This window comes from Platichthys flesus, chromosome 23 (assembly GCF_949316205.1).
Source record: "Platichthys flesus chromosome 23, fPlaFle2.1, whole genome shotgun sequence".
In the NCBI taxonomy this organism is placed as follows: Eukaryota; Metazoa; Chordata; class Actinopteri; order Pleuronectiformes; family Pleuronectidae; genus Platichthys; species Platichthys flesus.
This window is the reverse complement of record NC_084967.1, coordinates 1,255,732-1,280,094: the sequence shown is the minus strand read 5'-3', so window position 1 is coordinate 1,280,094 and position 24,363 is coordinate 1,255,732. Positions and strand designations below refer to the sequence as shown.

Sequence of the window (24,363 nt, the reverse complement as noted above, 5' to 3'; positions counted from 1 at the left end):
TGTCTATCATCGTATAAAGCCCGCCCTGACAATCTGATTGGCCAGGTCAGGCATAATTTCTCCCCAACGGAGCGACTCCAGACCGAACTTCCCGACCTCAAATGTTGTGGGCGGGGCTAAATTCGTCTGGCATCCAGGCTATGGCATTACAGTTACATAGTTATGTTTGTAATATGCTTGATGTTACGGACAAGTATTTACATCCCTGTAGTGGTGACTCAAATCATTGTTGATTTTGACCAAATGAAATGGAGATACCCCAGAAGGTCCTTGTATCAATGGCTGTAAAAAATATTCTACCAACCTAATATCAGAGTTGTTATTAGGCCTGCTTTTACAGTGACTGAGTCACTCCAGTTTTATCACCATCACAGAATAATTGGAATGCTTTTGACTCCATTGTAACTTTATTTTCTCCTCCTGTTATTGTGATTGCAGGTGTGGGTCATTACGGAACACTGCCCAGCACAAAGACTATGGGCAACATCTCTGAACATGCTGTGGCGCAATCGATCCCCACCTCACCCTCTCATGGCTCCCTGGCTCTCTACAGCACCTTCTCTGCTCCTCATCAGCAGGTTGCTCACAACCCCAGCAACTCCTTCTCTGAGGTGTCCTCACCGGTGCTCAGAGGGGACGGGACACTGGACCGACGGCAGAGGACACATCTTGCCAAGGTAGAGGACATGGAATCAAATGATGATGATCAATCAATCAATCAATCAAATTTTATTTGTATAGCCCATATTCACAAATTACAATTCATCTCATAGGGCTTTAACAGGGTGTGACATCCTCTGTCCTTAATCCTCAGCAAGAGTAAGGAAAAACTACAAAAAACCCTATTAACAGGGTTAAAATATGTAGAAACCTCAGAGAGAGCCACATGTGAGGGATGATGATCTTTTTTTTTTAGTGCATCACGTATAGGCTGTCATTCCTTCACATTGATGAAAGTAGCTAATTACTTTTTTTCCTGCTTCAAATATCTATGCTTGAATTGTAGTTCCGTTAGACCGACACAAAATAACATATCAATTAACTAGAAATGACGCCAACAAGGACATCGTTTTTTTTCAGTTGGTGATTGTTTAAGTAAGAATGGCCTGTCATTCCTCCAAATTGAAGAACTAAGTACTATTGTCCTACTTCCAAATTCTATGCTATCCATGAATTGTTGAGTTTCGATATGACAACATGCAGTAACATCAACCAAGCTTGACACCCACAAGGCATTATCATTGAGAAACACAAAATACCATATGTCGAAGGGTTCGTCCGGGAATTGAACCCAGGATCTCTAAACCCTAAGCGAGGATCAAACCCCTTGACCACAGGCCTTAGATTTAGTTATTTCTAAAATTAAAAGCTATCGAATGTTGGTGATGTTCAAGTAAGAATCATTTAGCATGGCTTGTCATTCCTCAACATTGACCAGGGTAGCCAAGAAGCTTTCTCCTGCTAACAATCTTTATGCTATGTGTGGTTCTGTTGAGACATCATGCAATGACACCTCAAATATTTAGAACCAAGCAACAACAACAAGGCCAACAAATAATCGTATAGAAACACTATAATGTAGTATTGGGCTCGTCTGGGGATTGAACCCGGGACCTCTCACACCAGAAGCGAGAATCATACCCCTAGACCAACGAGCCACCTAGAATTAGTCTCTTCTAAAAGCAAAAATGTATTTAAACATTATTGGGCATTGTTCAGGTAAGACTCAGACAGAATGGCTTGTATCCAATAGTATCTGTGATATCCTTGAAATGTATGGAGGACCATACATGACTTAAGTAAAAACAAATAAATGTATAAATAAATACAGAAATAAATAAATAAATAAAAAAGGAAATAAATAAATTAATACAGAAATAAATAAATATGTTAATACCAAAAGAAATGTCAAAAGAAATGTCTTAAATATATTTTAACATTTATTTTTTCCCTGATACATTTCCTTTTCATGCCTTTCCCATTAGCATAAGTACACTGAAATCGAAAAACACAAGTTGGAATAAATGTGGAAATAAATAAATAAATGTGGAAATAAATGCAGAATTAAATGAATCAATGTCTTAAACTTATTTCCACATTTATTTATTTATTTCCACATTTATTCCAACTTTTATTTATTCCGTGAACTGAGCTACACACACAGCCCCTGCGCTGCGCCACACACTCGCTCAGAGACAAGGGCAGTGACTGAGACTTGAGCTCTTCACTGTGAAACAGCCGCTCAGTGACTTTGTAGAACAGTGGAAACACAGAGTTTCTCTGGTCACATCTGCTCAGAGATCAGCGGCTTCATGATCAGAACAGAGGCTGCAGGTGGTTTGTACCGAGCTGGAGTTTCTGTTTCCTCCTTCTCCTCTCGGCTCGCTCCTTGTGCTCAGTAGAAAACGAGACGTGGCGCTCACAGTCAGGACTACTGACACATAAATCATCCCAATAAAAAATAACCTTAACTAACCCTGTGAACTTGAACTAGTTCATTTTAAGTGTGAACTGGCTCAACGCTGCAAACAGCTACTGGACACCAGCATTGAGAGGCAGAAGTAGTAGGGCTGGATCATTACACTCCTGTGACCAATCCTGCATGAGACTGCGGTTAGGCCCGCCTTTCTCATTAGCATAAGGACACTGCAAATGAAAAGGAAATATATCAGGGAAAAAATAAATGTTAAAATATATTTAAGACATTTCTTTTGACATTTCTTTTGGTATTATCATATTTATTTCTGTATTAATGTATTTATTTCCTTTTTTATTTATTTATTTATTTATTTATTTATTTATTTATTTATACATTTATTTATTTATTTATTTTTACTTAAGTCATGTATGGTCCTCCATAGAAATGTAGAGACAACATGCACTAAAAATTAGTTTGACTCCCACATGGAATCCTTTGTACTCGCACTGGAATATTTGCATGGCAGAGCAGCAGTGCCATATACTGGTCTTTGGTCCATGAAAGGAATAGAGCAGCAGAAACACACGACCCACAAGCAATGAATGATGAATGATGAATGAAAGAATAAATGGATGTTTTGCTTCCTTTTTATTTACTAGTTAATGTTAGCTTGGTAAAAAGAAAAAATGATTTGAATTCCCCGTGCTGCAGAAAGGCTACCAAGGCTACTGGTAGCATTAAAGGTGAAATGTTTTCCAGTATGTTACTCAATGCATGAATTCTGAACGAATCAGTACACCTTAAATGTCAATATGACAAACCTAAATATTCGATGGATTTTTATTGACTCATGACAGAGGCTCTAGGGACAGTTGGCACCACACCTATGTGCTCTTTGGTCGGTATAATGAGTGAGTGATTTATTTTTTTGTCCTGTACAAACACACGTCAGATCAACAGATCAGATGCGAGTCCTGCCAGTAATCGAGGTGTCTGACAGATTGATTAGGTTATTGAATCATATCAAACAGGAAATGACTTTATAATTAAGTGTAATTTTGTTCATGCTGTAGTTCTTCTGTAGTGCTACAAAAAATATGTATTTAAACTCAGGGGGAGGCCTCAGGGTATAATGTAACTCAAACCTTCCGCCTCCAATAATCCCTATTATTATAATCCCCATCAGTTGGTGATGATATAATTACAGTTCTTATTTTACTCTAATGGTGTTACTAAACAAGTTTTCAATTAATCGATCCACAAAATTCAATTTTATAAAGCTGAATACATGATTAAAATATTACTTTCGTCTTTTTATTATAACAGCGTTCTGCTTCAATGTAATATATTTTACCCCACATAGTAGCTAAATTTAATTACACCGAAATTAGGGAAATTAGTGTTCTGTGTTTGTTCACAAAGACAACAGATGTCTGCTGATGAATAAGTGGATGAAACTAAGTCTAAATGTTTCCTATTGTTAGCTTCTCATTTTTAATATTCATCCTCTTTTGATTGAATTAATGAATTTAGTTAAATGTCAATACAATGCATACATTAATGCCATTCTCATTCTCTACCCTTGCATGGCTTTCATTTGTATCTTTTTTGGGCCCTCCCTAATGTCGACTGTTGTTTGACTCACTTAAAGTGTTTATACATGCTCATTCATATTAACTTCACATTTATTCATTTGGCAGATTCTTTGGTCCAAAGAGGGGTACTAATGAGCCATTGTGTATTTATTAAGCATTAATCAGCAAATGTCCACAAAGTGTTCAGGCTTAAACAAAAATTAAGCAAGCAAGCAGAGAAGAAAAGAGAGACTGCAATCAGCTAAAAACAATAGCTTTAGTTAGCTAAAAGAGAAAAGTGAAATAAAAAAGGCATAAGTGATGGAAATAGGGTTAAGACATCCTACCTCCAAGATGCTATATGATAGTAATACACAAGCAAACTTAACCAAATAGGAGTCCAAAAATATCCTGTTTAAAATTAATTTAAATGAGCATGTTTGTCCATATACCACATGGATTGTTCATCGGTAGCTGTGAGGAATTGCTGAAATTCACCTACAGTCTGATTCATTGCATTCTCCTCCCTCCCCCACAGTATGGGTACCCAGCTGATCGGCGATCGATTGCAGGCGGCGTCCCTCCTCAGACCATCACCCCACAGACGCTGCAAGGCAAGACGGTGAGTCTCCTCCCATGCACTCCACTCTGTCAGATTCAGCCCACCGATCACCTGCTTACAATGAGCTCTCACAAAGACGGAATACAATTTTGAGAACATTAACCAAATCAAAAAACACACTCTGCTTTCCATCACTGACATCACTTGCCCACAAATTCCGACGTGGCTTTTAGCAGCTCACTGTTTGTCGATGTGTGGGCCTTCTGTTATTTCGCTGTGTTCCAAGCAATGACACTGTGTGTGTGTGTGTGTGTGTGTGTGTGTGTGTGTGTGTGTGTGTGTGTGTGTGTGTGTGTGTGTGTGTGTGTGTGTGTGTGTGTGTGTGTGTGTGTGTGTGTGTGTGTGTGTGTGTGTGTGTGTGTGTGTGTCTGTGTGTGTGTGTGTGTGTGTGTGTGTGTGTGTGCGTGCGTGTGTGTGCAAGTGAGAGAGACCTTCCTGTTTTTTCTCACTGCAGGAGTGTGTGCACCCTGTTTACATGACATATTATGCCCACTGTAGTTTAAAAAAATGTTGTGAAGGCGGGGTTATATGCAAAAACAAAAATCTCATATTAGTTTACAGTCACAAATTTCTGAAGCTACAACACAATGGACCGAGAAAAGGATGTCTTTGGTTACACCAGGAAATTTCAAATGGAATATTGTCTGAAGCAGCTTTAAAATCAACTCATTTGTTTTTTCAAAAGTTTTTGACTTTAATGTTGGGACGTCCATTCGCCCACTTTACTGTGGACACTACACTGCAATATGAACAGCGAATAGCGAACTGAAATGTCTTTTGTTACTCTGTCATCTGCCTATAATGATAATCTGAATGGAAATAGTTGGTTGAAATGCAATTCAGGATTATAATTGTCTTTATTCGACTAGTAAAAAGTCCCGGCAGATCAGTGTTGTGTCTCCTCTCTAAGGTCACTGCATCATGTTTCAAGACAGTTAGTCAGTGCCTGTTGTTTTTATCAGTGTGGCAGCTCTTCTCTCCTCTATGTGTTGCCCTGTGCAGCCCGAGGAGCTAACGCTGCTGCTGATCAAGCTCCGCCGGCAGCAGGCGGAGCTCAACAGTCTGCGGGAGCACACAGTAACTCAGCTTATGGCCCTGGGTATGGAGGGGCCCAACGCCAAGGTCAGCACTGAGTTACTACATACATGTGTGCATGTGCTTTCCCGACCAAAATGCGCCTTTTTATGTTGTGTGTCTGCAACGGGAGGTTCCTTGTGTTAGACTGGCTATTTACTCCAAATAAAATTGAAATTGGTGTGTTTGAAAGGTTCTGTGAGCAAACAACAGAATACTTGGTATTGCACAATTAGGCTGGGGCAATACTCTTACCTCCTAATGATCATATTATCATATTATATAATATTATAAATATTGCGATTAAGTTAACTTTTTTAACTCTAGACCATGAGGAAAAGTTAAATAATACCTTTAATATAATAGATAGTAAGTATTGTTCATATTTCCCCGAAATATATTAACATATGTCAATCAGTTTTTTTTGTTTTATTTCAGCAACATTTTAATAAATTACAGTAGTATTACTTTAAACTGTGGTATTCAACTATAAAGAACTATGCCAGCTAAGATAAAAAATAAGAACTTATTATTCTGCCTAAATACTACTACAAAGTTCTTGGCACCATTTCTTTTGATGTCAATCGATGAAGTGGCAGTTTTTCAAATTATTCTATTAAGATGAAACTTTAAAACCACTGCCAATTCTATGGGAGGTACCCGATTAGAAATTTTCATCACAGGTACATAACAAAGTTGATTAGATGCAACTAAAACTTTTCAATGGCTCTATTTTAACACACCAAATTCAATTCAATTTTGCAGTACTGGTGTGGTACTAGTGTGTGTGCAGACTGATGGGTGTGTCAGCTTCATGCTGGGGATTAGTGCCGTCTTTGGTTCTTCCGTTTGCCCTTCTGCATGTCGGTTTGAGGTTTCTGTGCAGTTGTGCAAGCCAGGACTTTATGGATGCATCAGAGCTGATGCATTAAACATTTGATGCTCTCCTTTCTAAGTTTGATGTGCCTCATCAGTTTTTGTTTGAACCCATTGAACCCAGTGTGCTGTCTGTTTGTTTATATGTTAACTTAATCAGTTGAGTTTATTCAGAAGACTCTGGGTTGTTTTATTATGCATGTACAGTAAGCATCCTCAAAGTTTTATAAATGTGATAATTAAAATTGCAGAATAGAACTGACAGCAGCTTTCCAGTATGCATGTCTTAAAAGCTGGGCAGATACAGTATTGGTTCATACTTTGGATATGATAACGTTGAAACTGAGCTCAAATATTGTGTTTTTCGTGTTCAGTGAGGTTTCATCAGTTAATTATTATATTCATTTTGTGTTTCCTAACTTCTTATACTGTTTTAACTACAGGTGAAATGAATAATGATGCTTTTAACAACTTTACACCATAGCCACATAACTACTGGGTATTTCCTGAATGGAAATATATGAATGAATCAGCCAACCCTAGATGTACAGCACATAATACTCACACCACACAACAATAGGAGCACAAGGTGGGTTTTTATCCATCCAAAATTTGAGAATTTAATGCATGTTACCATTATTACAAATATTGGTATGGTTTGTCAAGAGGAACAGCGAGGGGAATCCAGGTGCCTTTAAAATGAAACAGTCAAAAGAGCAATCGAACGCAAACTTTACAGTCTCTCAATAACATTCCACACAGATGTGATGTTTTTGTCCAATGAAACATGTTTGGGTCACATGATTCGAACTAGGTTTGTGTCCATTTTGTATCTTGCTTTTCTCGATTCCACAACTTTTCCACCTCAGCCCTGTATGACAACCTTTGTGCAATATTTCAATATTTTTTTGTAAAATGTTCACTCAAGCCCAAGAAGACAGGTGGAAAGAAACCTACCTATAGAATCTCCATCTTTTTAACTTTGCTGTATCACTGTAAATAAGGTCATGACCCTTCTTACTCTGCTGTTATCTTTATGTCAGTTAAGGTTAATGAGACAACTTAGTTCAACCCTATTACTACACAGGCTGATGTTGGACAATTGTCTTATGCTCAAGGTCTTCTTTTAACCATTCAGTGCCAGCTAGTATTCATCTTCATAGACTGTCTACAGTATCATCGTGGCAGCTATGGTATGGTTATGGTTAGGGAAAGGCTGTTGTCAACCATAAACTATTATTGATATAAGTTAGGAAACTCAAACACTTTGGGTTAGGGTTAGTTGACACTCAAGTAGAGTGTCAACTAACCATTAAAAATGAATGTTTCATTATTAAATATGCAGCTCTGCCTCTCAATTAATCTTCTATCACATCCTCCTCTTCCACTTGTCATGATCTCCTACTTTTCTTTTGAAATGTGCCTTTGACTTCCCCTTCTCTGTCCATGGCCTCACTTTTCCTGCCTCCTCTCCTCCTTGTTCGGCTGCTACTGCAGACTGACGTTCTTTCTCATCACCTCCAGAGGAACCTTATTTACCTGGACAGCCAGGTGAGAACCTCTAAGCCAACACATGGATTCATGTCTGTGTCCGGCTACTTCTCTTCCTGTCTTGATTTCATTTGACTTATCTTTGCCCTTTCACCACTTTAACAAAATACTTAGTAATCTTTAGGCTACCACAAGGGAAACATGCAGAGTGTAATAAGCCGGTTAGAGCATGCAGTAGGTAATTCCCAGTTAAGGAGCACCTACATACTAACCAGTCTTGATTGAAGACCCATCACAGCCTTTATAAATACACACTGCTTGACACTTTAATTGTATGTGCCCAGGAGCAGCACCACTTAACATTGGACACTCTAGATCAGAACAGCTCCAACAACAAATATAACGGAATTTTAGTTTCAATGGACTCTTTATAGGGAGCAACGATCAAATAAAATAACAGCAAGAATTTATTTTCCAATATGATTTAATATATCTGTGGTATATTTGCTCCACCTGCTTCTGTCATTAATGTGAGAAATACTATGGATTTTCCCACTGCAATCCCATTTAGACTGTATCGCAGAATGGTCCGCTTGCCAGGCTAATTGGAAGTGAAACATGAGCAGTTGACAGTTCACCGAGGCTATGCCCGATCATGGCAGGCATTTAAATGGGCTGTTTATTTTTGGCCTCTAGGTTGCAGCTTGCCTTCCCATAGTTCTTGCATTATTGAATATGGCTGCTTGGCTCTGAAAAGGTCATGTGCTTTTGGGAGAGAGCAGCCTTGGACGGGATATGTAGGAGTGAGAAACTAGGAGTTTGGAAGCTAACTGGAAACATTGTTTATAGATGGGTCTGTTATTGGGAGTTTTTCATTTAGTATTACTCTTCTTTGAATGACAAATTTCTCTCTTCTGTCATTTATCTTCTTTCATGTTAATTTAACAAAACAGAGCAATAATTAGTTATTTGGCCTATTAACTTTAAAACATATATACTGCATATGTTAAACCTTTTTGTGATATGAGTTGTTTCTCCCTCAGTAGTTGTTGTACAAATAAAGAAGGAACAGTAGGTCAAGGTTGCACCAGAATCAGATCTAAACAGTTTGGATAGGATTTTTATTGATACTTTGCTAAATTACTTTGGTGAATATGTGTCAGGATAGATGGCGCAGATGGCCAGATACCACAAAATATAACTTGAGTTACAATAATAAACTATATTTCTCCTAGACTGGATTGATACTTATAATTTGGGAAAACATTGCCAAGTAATGCAGTTAAAGGTGAGGTTTGTTGGGGGGGAATGTCTAAAATGTACACCCATACCAATACCATGTTACTTTAAATAACAAAGTTAAACAAAAGTCTCAGATGTTCAAACTCCTTTGACTTATTCAATCCAAAAGGACATGCGGAAAAATTGCCTGAAACCAACATATATTTAGAGTAGGGATCTGAGGGAGCTGAGGACAGTTCTATGGCAAAAAAGCAGGACCATTCTGGACACATTCAGACCAAAGATAGTTGTGTTTTGCTCACCCAAAAGCATTAGGATTAATGGACATCTCTAGTGCATAATGTTCTTGATTCATTTAAATATATGTCAAATCTCTGAAATGTTCAACCCTTATTAGGTATTTGTGAGAAGTTGAGCGTATTCGCGACAGCAGAACACAGACATGTCATTACACCACTGTATCTCCTGTTTCTCCATGGTGCTCCAATAGACAAAGGAGAATGAGCCTCTAATCTTCATGATTCATACTATGATCGAGAACTCGGCACCGAGGCCACAACTCTACCAGCAAGTAAGGTGTTCGGCAGGCTCTGGCTTGAAACAGTTTCGGCAGTCCACTTGGGTTTGGAAGTATCGTATATTTTACTGTTGTTGAGTCAGAAGCTCACGGCAATAATGCAATTTTTTGTTGAATAATAATTTGTTTGTTGTATTCATCAAAACAAAACGAAAGAAATGTTGGCTCAACAACAAAAAAACATTCAGTGGACTTTGATTGAAGAGTTCAATCTTAAATCAAAACAACTAATGTGCAAAATGTAAACATACATTACAGCTATCGCTATCTCCATGTTGCTTGGAATTTGATTTCCCAAGATGGAAATCTCTGTTTATACCAAACAAACTCTTTAAGTTGACTTAGCTGAAACCGACTCAAGCAAGACCTTAGCCCTGGTAGTCCAGTGGTTGTGTATCCACGTCCCCCCACTTCACCATCAACCTCTTGTTTTACCACTTTGGATTCAGTCCGTCCCTCCATCATCATCAGATCGGTGGTCTTTCCCAGATGTCATTATAGCATTATATGAAGTGTATATAAAGTTGTTTTTGGTTCCAGCACATCTCATTTTATTATTTTCTGTTTGATTCTGTTTGAACAGACCTGAAGCGAGCATGGCTTACGGTGTAATGCTACATAGTTATGGAATTCTCCTCTCTCCATCTGTCTTCATTGTTGGGTTACACTTTGGAAATGCTTACACTGCTTGTTTTCAAGTCATTTTTCCACACATTTGTGTTTTATGTGGCTCTGCAAAACATAGTGCTCCATTTGTGTAGTACATAAGGTATTATTAAAGGGATAGTTCTAGGTTTCACTTTCCTTTTGAGAGCGAGACAAGCAGATTGATATATAGAATGCAGATTATGAATCAGGATGTGGTTAACCTAGAAGCTTGGAAAAGATTGGAAGCAGGGGGAAATGGATATCCAGCACATCTGAGGCTCACTGACTGACATGTTGTATCGCATTTGTTTAATTTGTACATAAACATGTACAACGTAAAAACAATTGTTTGTTTGTTCAGAGTGAGTTACACTTTGGAACTATACATTCACAAAATCAATTTTCCTACACTCATCCGGAGTTGACAGCAGGGTGCTCCAGACGGCCCACTCCCCAGCATGTTTTCGAACTCCTCCTCGGGGACACCAAGGCATTCTCAGTCCAGATGGGATATCTAATCCCACCAGTTAGGCATGCTTCTACCTTGAGGTTTTCTACCAGATGGATGTGCCCAGAGAAACCTTCAAAGCGAGGCACACAAGAGGAACTTAATCAGATTCCAAAACCACCTTAAGTCATTTGACGCAAAGAAGCAGCAGCTCTTCTCCAAGTCAATTTTGGCTACTTATATCCATCATTTCCTTCTTTCTCTCACAACATAACATTGATGACCATAGATGGGTGTTGGAAAATATATTGACTGGTAAATCAAATGCTTTGCCTTCTGGCTATACTCAACTTTCCAGTCAAGGCCCAAAGAAACTTAAACTCCTGCACCTGGTGCAGCACATCATTGCCAGTCCAGAAGGAGATATATACCATTTTCCGGCAGAGAACCCTTTCATCTAGGCCTATTCATACTCAGTGAAGAGAATAAACAAACGATACAACATGTTAAAGCTCCAGTATATAGGAGACAAACAGAGCGGACAAACTTGGATTGGGAGCACAGAGTCTAAATACAGAAGAGAGGATAGTTGGACACAGGTGAAAGAAATGAGGGTGGGGCAGGAAGTTCGAACATCAAACACACAAGGTCTGACATATCAAAATAAAACAGGAACTTATTCCAGTCCAAAGAGTTCCATTGAGGTGACTATAAATTCTTTCTTGGTCTCCAGAGATCTACTTTAAGAAAACCATGGAGGACTTTGGTTGGATTTATCTTGTTTTGAAAACCTAAGGTTATTATTCTCTCGTAAAAGGTCCAACTGTAAACTGTAAAAATATACACACAATATAGAAATTATATTCTATTCATACAGCACTGATTTCATAGGCTGAACTGAAATAAGAACCAGTTGGTACCAATGACGGCTGTCTGCATGTCCCAGGATTTTGGGACGGGTTTGGTTGTGATGTCACAAATCAAGCTTGCAAGGAACTGTCTGAACTCAGACTGTCAGCAAGCACTAAAAATGACTCCCCCTCCAATAGCTGTTGATGTCAAATTCTGAAGATAATATTGATGAACGTATCTCATGTCACAGGGAGATTTGATTCATATACAGTGTGTGGTTGTGTGGGGTTTAGTTTTACTTGTATTAGTGTGCATCTGTGCTCTCTGGCTACATCTCTCTCTCTGACTTTATCTTCATTATAATGTGAAGCAACTGCGTCCCTGGTAACACCTGAGTAAACAGCTTCAAGGGAAATTTAACGGGATTAGTGAATATGCACTGAGCGCTCATCCCTTCATCCCCTCCTTACCACCTCTGGAAAGAGCAGCAGGAGGCAAATTCTGAAGATTTCTTTACTCACTCTGCAGTATTTGTGGGAAAACATGACTTGTAATCCAACAAAGCTTTATTTATATCACACCTGTAATTGAATTCTTACACTTCCAGAAAGACAGCACATTAGTCATCCCGTTGGTTAACACAGACTAGAGACAACATTACGTTTTGTAAAGAAGCTGTCAGGTCATTCTTTCCCCCCAAATTGCATGAAACAGCATTCTGAGTAAAGAACTCTTCGTTGCTGGGGCTCGCTGCTCTCCATCCTAACTGATGTGTGGTTGTCGCCCCCTTCTGCCTGTCTCTGACCCTGCCGCCTTGTTTCAGGTCCCCCCTGACGACTATAAGGACAGCTCCTTCAGCCAGCGCCCAGAGGAGGACGACGTAGACGTAAGCCAAGCACAGCCTTCAGTCAGAAACCTTTAAACTTCACATACACTTTAGTTCATGTGTCTGTGTGTGTGTTTGTGTTTGTGTGTGTGTGTTAGACCAAGCTGAGCAGGCTGTGTGAGCAGGACAAGGCGTTGAGGATGCAGGAGGAGAAAGTGCAGCAGTTGCACAGAGAGAAGGTACAGCTGTCTGCCTGTGTGTCAATGCTTTAGTCCTGAGCAGCTTCATATTTGCAATAAGTATCCATAAAATAAATCATTACAATTTAAAGGGAAAATGTGTGTGGTTATTGTTAGTCTTGAGCTAAAGAAGTAAATGTCCTCTGAAGTCATGGATATTGTGTGTGTGTGTGTGTGTGTGTGTGTGTGTGTGTGTGTGTGTGTGTGTGTGTGTGTGTGTGTGTGTGTGTGTGTGTGTGTGTGTGTGTGTGTGTGTGTGTGTGTGTGTGTGTGTGTTTTTGTTTGTTTGTTTGTTTATTTGTTTGTTTGTTTGTTTGTTTGTTTGTGTGTGTGTGTGGTTGGATGCTTGTGTTTTGTTTGACAGCACACTCTGGAGACGGCCCTGCTGTCAGCCAGTCAGGAGCTGAGTGAACAGAGCAGCTCCAGTGCTGCAGCCACACAGAGCCTGGTCCAGCAGAGGGACGTGCTGCAGAACGGCCTCCTGAGCACCTGCAGAGAGCTGTCCAGAGTCAGCTCTGTAAGTACAACTCCATACACTCTCTCTCTCACACACACACACACACACACTCACACATGCACACACCCACACATGCACATACCATTGCAGGACAAGTTTAATAGGTCCGGTAATCAGGTTGAACTAGCAAGCAGTGCATTTCAGAGGGGTGCAATGCTTTTAGAGACCACTGCTTATGGAAGTGTTTTTGACTGACATATTTGGGAAGCAGGGGGTGGATCCAGGAATGTTGTTCACTTTCTTTAACATTATGAGAAAGGATGTTTTTCTGTTTAGGGGACTGTTTTTTGTAACTATTTTTTCTCCGCAAGGTTTTTTAAAAGGCATCTTCATCCAAAGTATTAAAATAAAGTGAATAATATTTAAATTAAATCTAATCGTATCTGATAATGTAGGACGTTTGATTCAATTTGAGACACCAGCCTATTTACCAATTCAATGCAAGGGAATGTAATTGGGTTTGTGGTACAAGATTTAAAAATGACATTGAGAAAACCCATCAGTCCACCTTCATAGAACCCACTGTGAGGAGTGGCTGGAGGAACCCTCCTTTGACAACCTTGGACAGTGTGGTCTGTGAAAAGGACACAACTCATTCCCATCCCCCAGTCTCAATTGCTCAAGGAATCTCCCTCAGTCCAACCCTGTGCCTAACTGCCAAAAGATAGGAGAGAGAGACAGTAGTGAGAGGGAGGAGAGGGGGAGAGAAAGGAGAGAGCGATAGTGGGGAGAGGGGGAGAGAGAGGAGAGAGAGACCAGGAACACTTGTGCACCATCAGGTTTCAGCTTTGACTAAATACTAAATACTAAATTTTGTCACTGTTTCATGTATACACCGAGATTTCACAAAATGTTTGATCATGGAAATTTGGTTTGAAGTTTTTTAAAAGTCATGGGAAAGTCATGGAAATCCATTGGTCAAGATGTGTATGAACCCTGAAGAGTGTAAAGATGTTATTAATGATGTCAGCAACAATCTTCTAGGGAATACCTTTGACAGAAATAAGTCTGTAAGAAATGAGTCTCCCATTTACACATTTCTTTTATCTCTGGAACAGTTTGTTGAAATCTTGTAAATATACACACAACACATCCAAATTATTTGAAAAAATGTAATACTGTTCTGTGAGAAGTAGAAATGTAGGCATCTACACACATTCAACTCTTGTGACCCTGTTGTTGGCTGGTGCCATGGTTTCAGGAGTTGGAACGCTCCTGGAGGGATTATGACAGGCTGGAGGCAGATGTCACTCAGGCCAAGTCCAACCTGCTCGAGCAGCTGGAGGCCCTAGGCAGCCCACAGGTAATACACACCCACACACACTCACACACTTTCTAGAGTGAAGAAGGTTTTGACAGTGTGTGTGTGTGTGTGTGTGTCCTCAGACAGAGCCTCCAAGCCAGCGGCACATCCAGATCCAGAAGGAGCTGTGGAGGATCCAGGACGTGATGGAGGCTCTGGCCAAAAACAAACCACAGCGGTGCACAGACAACAGTGAGTCTGAATTCTCAGATTCATTTCTGATGGCTGGGTCCAGGGATAGACAAAATGGCTGTGACAGGAATCATTGATGTGACTGTGATGCCGTCTCTCTACCCTTAAAGGTTCAGTGTGTAGAATTAAGTGACATCTAGTGGTGAAGTTGCATGTGCACTCACCTCAGGTAGTTCGCCCAGTTTGGGCTACTGTAAAAAACATGGCAGTATTAAGTAAATAAAGTAAAGTAAATAAGTATTTAGATGTCAAGGGCCCATTCTAGGGCAAAGAAAATTACAATTAAAACAATTTAAACAATTACACACTAGTGAGAACATCGATAGGATTATTTTATATTCAATTTCTGCCAAAAATGATCCCTTTCAACTTAATCTTAACAAAATAGATCATTTACACTCCAGCTGTCTACCCCAAATGATGAGATTTCCAGTCTGTAACTGTGGCAGGAGAAAGACAAATTTCCATTGTGCTAATTAAATGAAATTGTCTCCCTGATTCACCTTTGTTTTACTTTAATTTGGATTTAAAAAAGGTCTATAATATGTAAAAGGAAACACACAACTACAAACAAATGCTGTTTCAGGTGTCATAAAATCGTACACAGCTAAAGTTCCTTTTCCTCTTTCCTCCATTTGCCTTGTGTTCAGCAAATTTTCCTGGCTCCAAACCTCTCTCCAGTCTCCAGAAGAATGAAGTAAGGCACTGTCCCAGCACACACAACACCTTCTACTGTCCACATAACGCCACACTCACTTTCAGCTGATCACATTTGGTTTAGCCTCTGGCTCTAATAATATGCATCTTTAAAATCTTTGAATGAAGAGTAATTTTCTGTATTTCATTTTACCGCAATATCAAAAGGGATGAAATGACCTTGGCTTATTATGAAGCTCATGACCACAGGATTGAAGTGTTTAATACTGGTTTAATCCACTTGCTGACTGTTGAACCTTGCTTGAGGTAGCTAATTCATCACAATGACCTTTTTCAGTCATGTAGTTGTGAGCCTGCAATGATTAGAATAACCCTCTTTGGTGCGTTCATGGTTTCTCCAACATTCAATCTCTAGAGTGACCTATTTTTGAAGAAAAAGACAATTGTAGAACTTGTGTCTTGGGTTAGATACTCAGGGTCGGTTCAAGTTGAACCCAAATTAAGTTTTATTAACATAGATTGGCCTTTATTCTGGCTGATCTGTTTGTAGGGGTCCATGGAGCGCTATTTTTTTGTTCTTGTTATTCTGGCTTCTCGACTCCTCGTAACTACTACTACTGGTGCATTTTCACATTTTTCTTGAAAACAACTTGGTCCAGACTAGACAAAAAAATGTATGTTTTATTCTTTCGATCTCTCTCTGTATCTCTGCTCCAGTGGCTCTAAAAATCTAAAAAATTAAAGGGTGAGCAAAAGTGACCTTCATCCAATTCTTATAAAATTGTAGGATACATAATTTACAGATAATGCTGACACAAAGTTTTCAAGGGAATTTGGATATGTCAGTCTGATTTGGAATGTTACGTTACAGCCATCCACGCACAGGAATAATAAACTAGTTCCCCTCAACTCAGGGCATTTTAGCATCCCTCAGCTCATTGTTTTGGTGTTATGGCTAACACCGATTTGAAAAAAAAATGTCTCCAGCAGGAGTGAGATGTTGTTGTCAGTAAAAAGAAGCTCTGATATACCCAGAGAACACAACCTGCTCAGCACCATTAAGAGACAGAGATTCTGTATTTCTCAGGAGTTGGTGCAGACCAAAGCTGAGCTAAAAGAAGAGCAGATTTCAGGGTTACATTTATGAGGTGACCAGAAACATTTCATTATGTCTGATGGATGTGGATTGTAAACTGTTAATTAGCATGTTCACCAAATCATTTTATAAGGAATATTTCACTTCTGAGTTTCAGCTGGACTGCCCCCTAGCGGTCAACGCTTTCATCACACCGTCAGAGTGTACTTGAATGCACTTAGATGAGCCTTAGACTGTTCAAGTAGATCCTGCTTGCAGGTGAAATCCATTAATACCATATTATTTCCTTGGAATGAGACCTGTTATGTTGACTGTCAACAGACAGGGACGCTGCTGCCACTCAGTCCTCTCAAGGAGGGCAACAGCGTGCCCCCCCGCCCGCCCCTTCCCCAGTACTACGACTCATCAGATCGCCCCCCTAACGTGCCCCCCCACCACGCCCACGCCAGCGGGCGCCTGCCCAACCACACAGCCCGGCCCGAGGACCGCAAGGCCGGCTCTAGGAACGGAGCGCACAGCGTAAGGACCGTTCATGCCCCCCCCGTCATGCCCTCCCATGTGTGCTCCCCTCCGTCACATCTGTGGTTTCGCTGTCACCGCCATCCAGCCCTCTGCCTCTGGACTCTCTGTTTCAGAAGGTCTTTTGTGCTTTACAACCATTTTTAAATGAATTGTCATCATTCTCATACCTGAGCTCCATCCTAAAGACTGAATTAACATGCAGTGACTCACTCCTCCTCACTAAGTGCCATTTTGAGTAAATGTAACTATTTCCCCTCTTTTTTCCCCCCTTGGATCCATGCTCCATCCAGCCTCCACTGTCACTCACCCACACAGTCCCATTCAGCCCTTCTCTACTCCATGGATTTATTCATTGAATTTCACCTTTATGAAGGGGATGTTTTATTTAGTGGGTTTTTTGTTTTGAGTGTTTCCTGTATCTACACACAAGGAGCTTCAGTACTTCACGGTAACTGAGAACTCAGATTCTGAGATTTAGTGATGCCATGAGGCATTTACTGCAAGATCACAGTGATGTTTATGCTCTTAAAACAGACAAGGTCAAATCACCTTTTGTCTGTGAAACTTTTTCTCTCTTTAAGTCTTGGACAGTAGAGAATTGTTGTAGAACTCAGAACTAGGGGCTGAAAAAAGAGATTTTGAGGGGGAAAAAGTCCTATTATTTATATTTGACTGATAATTTATAATCTTTTCCGTGAACTTTTACTGTGAAATGTCTGCTTCATTCTTGATCATGAAATTGGGACTTTTACTTCAAACAAAACATGTATTCTTATAATATTATATGTACAAAGGGACATCATTTCAGAAGTATCAAAAACATTTCCTTCTTAGAATGATGATTTTCTTGAACATTTTAAGTTTATCTAAATATGAAAAACCCAACAGTGATATATGGGCCAAATAAATTGCCAAACAAGTTTCTTATGAGGATCTGGAGGTGAAAAGTGTTGAATAAGAAACTGCCATCATGTTAAGCTCATTAAGCACTTCCTCAGCTGACATGTGGGAGATATAAGAATTGAAACCATCAACTGCAATAAGAAATGTGTTAAGCCACCAAAGCTGAGTGTCACAATTTTTTTTTTTTAGTTTAGCGAAGAACAAATAAAAACCATGCATATTGTAGCTCTCTATGTGAATAAGTCGGTGGCTGACTACTGCTACAAGGTGTGCATTCTGACCTCCATCAATCTCTTCCCCCCGCCACAGCAAGCGCCAGACTATCGTCTGTATAAGAGTGAACCTGAGCTGACAACAGTCAACGAGGAAGTGGACGAGGCCAACGGTGAGGAAAAGGACAAGACAGAGACCTCTGCAGAGAGTAAAGACTCTGGAGCCTCAAAAGGTGCCCCCCCCCCCCCCCCCTGTTTTTTGGAAAACTGTAACATATTTATAACAATATGTAATGTCCGTAACTGTCTGACAACTGACATGTGGTGCATCACTTTTCTGAAATGGAACATGGTTAAATGTTCTGCCACAGCATGAGCAATTGCAACTGACTGCAGTGTTTGCTAATGTGTAAGTGACAGCATTCCATGATGTCTCTCCAACAGTGTCCCCCTACCCGGTGGGCATTGTCCCCCCCAGGACCAAATCTCCCATGAACCCTCCTGAGTCGTCCACCATCGCCTCCTACGTCACCTTGAGGAAGACCAAGAAGCCAGAGGCCAGATCAGTAAGAGATGCAAAAGCGGTGTAATCCCTCAGTTTCTATTTGCAGACGTGATGAAACAGACCGGAGAATTGTTTAGTTGACTCTGTGAAGGTGAACGTTCCCTTGAGTCAGAGCTCTTTAGTTTTTCCCATGTCAAAGGCTCTGATGTGACTGTGGCTCACCCACACTGCACCAGCCCTGTACCAGCAAACCTCACACGAGACACACTGACTGTAAACTTTCACCCAAAACGTTAAATACTCACATTTTTGCCAAGTGAAGTTCAGGCAGCTACAAAAATCATCATCTTGGGTAGCGTGCATTTCAATTCTGATAATTATTTATTGAGATACAGATGCTGTCATTATAGCTGACAAATTTTAAAACCTTAACCTACAGTTTAATCCAAGGAACAAAATAATTCAATTTAATTGTATTTGTACAGCCTTAAATCACATGGTTATTATCTGAAGGCACGTTACATAGTGAGGTTGAGACCTTACGATGAGATAGTAAAACCAATACTATGAAACCAATGACAACTAGGGCTACGTTGTAGCACTGGCGGGCCCGAGCACCCGCACGTTGAAGCCTGTTGCGGTCGGTGGAGAGAGCGATCGATGACCAAGCGCATGTCTCCGCGTTGCATCCATTTTGCGCTCTGCGGCAGTAGGTTTGCCAGTAGGTGGCGCCATCACTATTATTACACACAGACATATAGATCTGTTCAAGTAGCCGCTCTGATATAGCGTGAGCAATTTTGTGTCAATTGGACAATTTTACCGCAACGTTATTTTCACACTGATTAGTAGGTGGCGCTATGACCCTGAACTAATATTTATATGTGGAGCTGTTCAGATCAGTATTGTGATTATAGGTCAGTAGTTTGGAGCCGGTTGGATAAGGCAGAGTGGATTAACAAAGTACTTCCTGTTTCCTGGCAAATCAGTAGGTGGCGCTATGACACTGAGGAAATATTGACACATAGAGCTGTTCAGGCTTGTACTATTATCATGTGACAGAAGTGTGGTAGTAATAGGACAATGGACAGTGGACTTATGAAAACATCGCCTCGTTTGGCGAAGGATGATCCTTCGCCAAACATCAATGTTTACACGGTTTGTGGAAATGTCACAATTCTGACCTTGATCCAATGACTTGACTGAGGTCATTTGAGTTGTATATTGTAAAGCAGACAGGAGCAGTTCATCAAAATATAAAACATGTCACTTCCTGTAGCCACCAGGGGGTGCTGTGATTTCAAATCATGATTTCTGTGTAGATGTCATCAGGCCGGGACTTTTGTCTTACATGTCTAGTTTGGACTCGATTGGACCATGTATGTTCGAGATACAGATGCTCGTGTTTTGACGGCGTTTAATCAAACTTTGACACCACGCCACGGTCACACGGTGTGACGGAAAAAAAATCCCTTAATCTCTTTTTTCTTAATCTTGTTTTGATGACACTCATCTGAATTTGAAGTTGATCAGATGAAAGCTCTACGACAAGTACATCAAAGAAAAAATGTGGAATATGGCTAAAATGGCCACTAAATTCAAAATGGCGGACTTCCTGTTGCTTTTTTCATAATGCTCCTTGAGACTTTTTTTCATGACTGGTCACGATACAACTATGTCCCAATTTTGGTGAAAATCCGTTATGTGGAAACCTAGGGGCTGCGTTCCAGGGGGCGCTGTTGAGCCATTTTGCCACGCCCATTTCCAAATACTCCAGAATACGTACATTTTCACCACTTTCTAATTTACTGCAAAGTTTAGAAACTTTTTGACCATGTTAAAGCACTCAAAAAGCCAGTTCATTAGGGGTCGGAATAATAATAATAATAGGAAAAACGCCTACAATTTCAATAGGGCCTCACACCGATTTCGGTGCTCGGGCCCTAATGAACGAGCAGAATGTAAGCGTGCTCCTGTGCTCCCGTGCAGGACCGCCCCAGGAGTGCGGCGGATCAGCCGGGTTATGGGGATCGAGAGGTGGGCAGAACGAGGATGAGTGTGGAGGAACAGCTGGAGAGGATGAGGAGAAACCAGGAGGCCTCGTCGCTCCGAGAGAAGAAGAGGGAAACCCCATCCCGCTCACCCTCCTTCAGCAAGGACAACCGTTTTGTTACCCAGCAGGTACATGCACACACATAAAGTGTAGCATGTGTCTCTAATCTTATTGGCTGCAAACGTTAGCATTACTTTGCTATCATACGATTATCAATAATTTTTGTATCTGCATTAGCTTCAGGTCAAGTCAATAGACCTATCGGATTCAGAGATAACTGGGTAAATGCATTTTTGAATTATTGACAGGGCGTCGTTATCTGACCTCATCGTGACTTTTACATGACGTCGCATATTATGAAATCATGTGATGGGGAAAAGTTTTCAGATCAATATAAGCTTTAGATTGTCTCTCTAGTATTATTCATAGAGACAGGAGATATTTGGGAAACATTTTTCAGATAATCGTTTCCGTTGACCTTGACGTCGACCTTAAACCAATCAGCTCCAAAGGTTAATTTTGTTTAGATACTGTCACACACACACACACACACACACACACACACACACACACAGATGGTGTCAAAACAATATCCTGCTTGTGCAAGCGATACTCATTAGAAGGTTAATTAATTAATTTAATTCAAGTGTGTATATCTGTGTGTGTGTGTGTGTGTGTGTGTGTGTGTGTGTGTGTGTGTGTGTGTGTGTGTGTGTGTGTGTGTGTGTGTGTGTGTGTGTGTGTGTGTGTGTGTGTGTGTGTGTGTGTGTGTGTGTGTGTGTGTGTGTGTGTGTGTGCGCGCAGACCCATGCCCAGGCAGAGGGAGCCTGTGCAGACCCTGTGGAGCTGGAGGCAGCCCTGCGGCAGCTGAAAGTGGCCGCTGAGGCTGCTGGGACTTACACAGACAGCGCTCTGACGGCACCACATCTTCACAGGGTTTGTTATCACATTATTTATATCACAGCCACAATCAGTAAGCTGTTACCTTCAACATCTACTGGCAACCAACTGCGGCAGCATTGCATTACAATTTAAAAATCAATGTCAAATTTCAAAGTCTAAAATGTTGACAAAAGGATGTGCAAATTGACATGTTTAGATTGTCATGCGTTCAGGGGACCAGTTCATGACAGGATTCTGTTACCATATGCAGGAGGTGCAGCAAGCCGAAGAGGTGAAAAATGACAAATGTGAGCAGCTACAGCAGAGCAGGACTGTGACCCTGCACAGTGGGAAGGAGCAGCTGGCGGAGACCAACAGCATAGACAATGAGGTACGTTGGAGATGGACTGCACTGCCACTGTGGACATGCAGTGGGGCATTCTTATAATTTAGTCTTTTGACTTAAGATGTAGCTTTCCCTCATAATACAAAATAAAAATGACTCAACACGCCATGAAAATATAGTACAGGATAAGTTGTTTACCAGCGATCCCATGATAAGACCCAATACCCTGTCTATGGCTCACAGCTCCACACCTACTGTCCCCTGCAGAGGACATAAATCTTTCACTCATACGTAGTTCACTTTTATAATTGGCCCAATAGTTGAGCTGGTCAAAAACATCACTAACTATTTCATCTGCGGATTAATCAAAATTTGGATGGTTGTGAGTGTTTGGTCCAATAGGACAGTGTGTGCAGGACGGACTGAAAACAAACTACAATGTCCCATGGTCCATAATTAAAGTATGAACAAGCTAATGAACAGTCATTTGATATAAAATACATGGTAACTATCAGTGTGGAAGTCAGCAACACTAGCAATTAGTGAGGGGGTGAAGTTCCCACCGCCACCAGGAGGCTGCAGAGGCTGGAGGAGAATCCAATTAACCGTTCACAGCTTTTACTGTTAAACTCACCGTCTGTAATCCCAGATCTGTGTGCCATACCACAGCTAATCAGCCACAGTGGCTGTAGCATCGCTGAGTGTAATGTGGGGCAATGACAGAGGATTTGTAGGAAACCAGATGAAGACAGGTCGGCTGTAAGGGGTTTATATCCTGGATTTAGCCCGGATTGCTACCTGGGTCTGGACTGCTCTCCTGTGTGACGCTACCCTGGAGCTCCATTGGTTCATTCAATCATTTAGTGCTTTCTTAATTTTCTTCTGTTTTGTGCTCTATCAGCTCATTTGTTTTTTAAATGGGTTTATAGTCTTGTTTCTTTAATGGTTCAATTATTTACTAGTTTGTCCCCTAGTTATCACATATCACAAAAATGGTAAATGGTCTGTATGTATTCTTGTTTTTCTAATCTTGATGACCACTCAAAGCACTTTCGGGTACAGTTTCGCCATCCACCCATTCACACATTGTCATACAGTACAACTCTGAGCAGCATTTTTACTGTGAGGGCCAATTTGGATTTCAGTATCTCAGCATGCGTAGTATCTCCTGGTCAGAGGGCGACCCGCTGTCAACCCTGAGCCACAGCTGCAAATAAATATGTTTGTATACTGTATTTGACCTTTTTCCAATATCCATATCTATTTCTCTGTAGTGATCACTATTTATTTATTTATTTTATGATATAACAGCACAAAATGAAAGACTTGCTGACACACAGATACAAATCACTGCATGTAACAACACTGAAAACTCATCTGCCAGCAAAACTCACTTTACTGCTTCAAAACATTGCCTTATGTTGCTTTCTATAAATCATCTAACTGAAATTAGCTCCTTTTTACCACTAATGTAACTATACACTGGTGCGATACTGCTAAATTCTCCATTTTCAAATTCCAATATGCATGCAGGCAAGCATGCATATTGGAATTTGAAAATGGAGAACACTGTGTGTGTGCCTGCGTACGCGTTTGATGTTAGGGGTTAGGTGTGAACTGATCTTGGGTTGAGGTTTAATGTGAAGGATTTAGTGACCTCTAGTGATAAACTTTGAGACTGCAACATCCTGACTACTCCTTCAGCCAAACTCCATTTTCAAGGGTGTATAACCTACGGTGACCTTCAGGTGATACAAATGTGAAAGCCAATGTTTTGTTTGTTCTGGGCTGCTGGGCTGCTGTAGAAACATGGTGGTGTTTATGGGGTTTTGTTTCAAGGCTAGGCTGTCACCCATCAATGGAAGTCAATGCTATGTCCTAAAAAAGTAAGTGTGTGTGTGTGTGTGTGTGTGTGTGTGTGTGTGTGTGTGTGTGTGTGTGTGTGTGTGTGTGTGTGTGTGTGTGTGTGTGTGTGTGTGTGTGTGTGTGTGTGTGTGTGTGTGTGTGTGTGTGTGTGTGTGTGTGTGTGTGTGTGTGTGTTTCAGCTGTGTGAAAGTCAGAGGGTGGTGATTCTGGACCTGGGCACAGTACCTCAGCATGTGGAGATAGTAAACCTCGAGCCTTTTGAGGATGATGAAAGCAAGAAGCAAGATCTGACGAGCTCACCTACAAACACCACCACGGAAAACAGGTGTGTGTGTGTATGAGCTAGTATTGCCACCCACACCCGGAGAATGTCAGGATATTATGCGCAGATCAGGGCATGTCTGAAATCAGCTTGAGTGAT

At 40.7% G+C, this 24,363-nt stretch overlaps 1 protein-coding gene across 4 annotated transcripts in view; it reads left to right on the top strand.

Moving 5' to 3' along the window:
* The window catches only part of LOC133948743 (pleckstrin homology domain-containing family A member 5-like), a 197,891-nt gene that overhangs the window by 169,740 nt on the left and 3,788 nt on the right, over positions 1–24,363 (top strand). Inside the window, exons 12-29 of one of the 4 annotated variants that reach the window (XM_062382712.1) lie at positions 439–677; positions 4,532–4,615; positions 5,618–5,737; positions 8,063–8,116; positions 9,789–9,869; positions 12,647–12,709; positions 12,808–12,888; positions 13,253–13,405; positions 14,607–14,708; positions 14,792–14,900; positions 15,551–15,597; positions 16,975–17,172; positions 18,388–18,523; positions 18,735–18,856; positions 20,785–20,976; positions 21,653–21,784; positions 22,002–22,121; positions 24,122–24,267. In XM_062382712.1, the coding sequence (XP_062238696.1) occupies positions 439–677; positions 4,532–4,615; positions 5,618–5,737; positions 8,063–8,116; positions 9,789–9,869; positions 12,647–12,709; positions 12,808–12,888; positions 13,253–13,405; positions 14,607–14,708; positions 14,792–14,900; positions 15,551–15,597; positions 16,975–17,172; positions 18,388–18,523; positions 18,735–18,856; positions 20,785–20,976; positions 21,653–21,784; positions 22,002–22,121; positions 24,122–24,267 (2,179 nt within the window). The remainder of the gene's footprint in view (positions 1–438; positions 678–4,531; positions 4,616–5,617; positions 5,738–8,062; positions 8,117–9,788; positions 9,870–12,646; positions 12,710–12,807; positions 12,889–13,252; positions 13,406–14,606; positions 14,709–14,791; positions 14,901–15,550; positions 15,598–16,974; positions 17,173–18,387; positions 18,524–18,734; positions 18,857–20,784; positions 20,977–21,652; positions 21,785–22,001; positions 22,122–24,121; positions 24,268–24,363) is intronic. The other 3 variants (XM_062382714.1, XM_062382713.1, XM_062382716.1) reach the window with 3 other exon arrangements.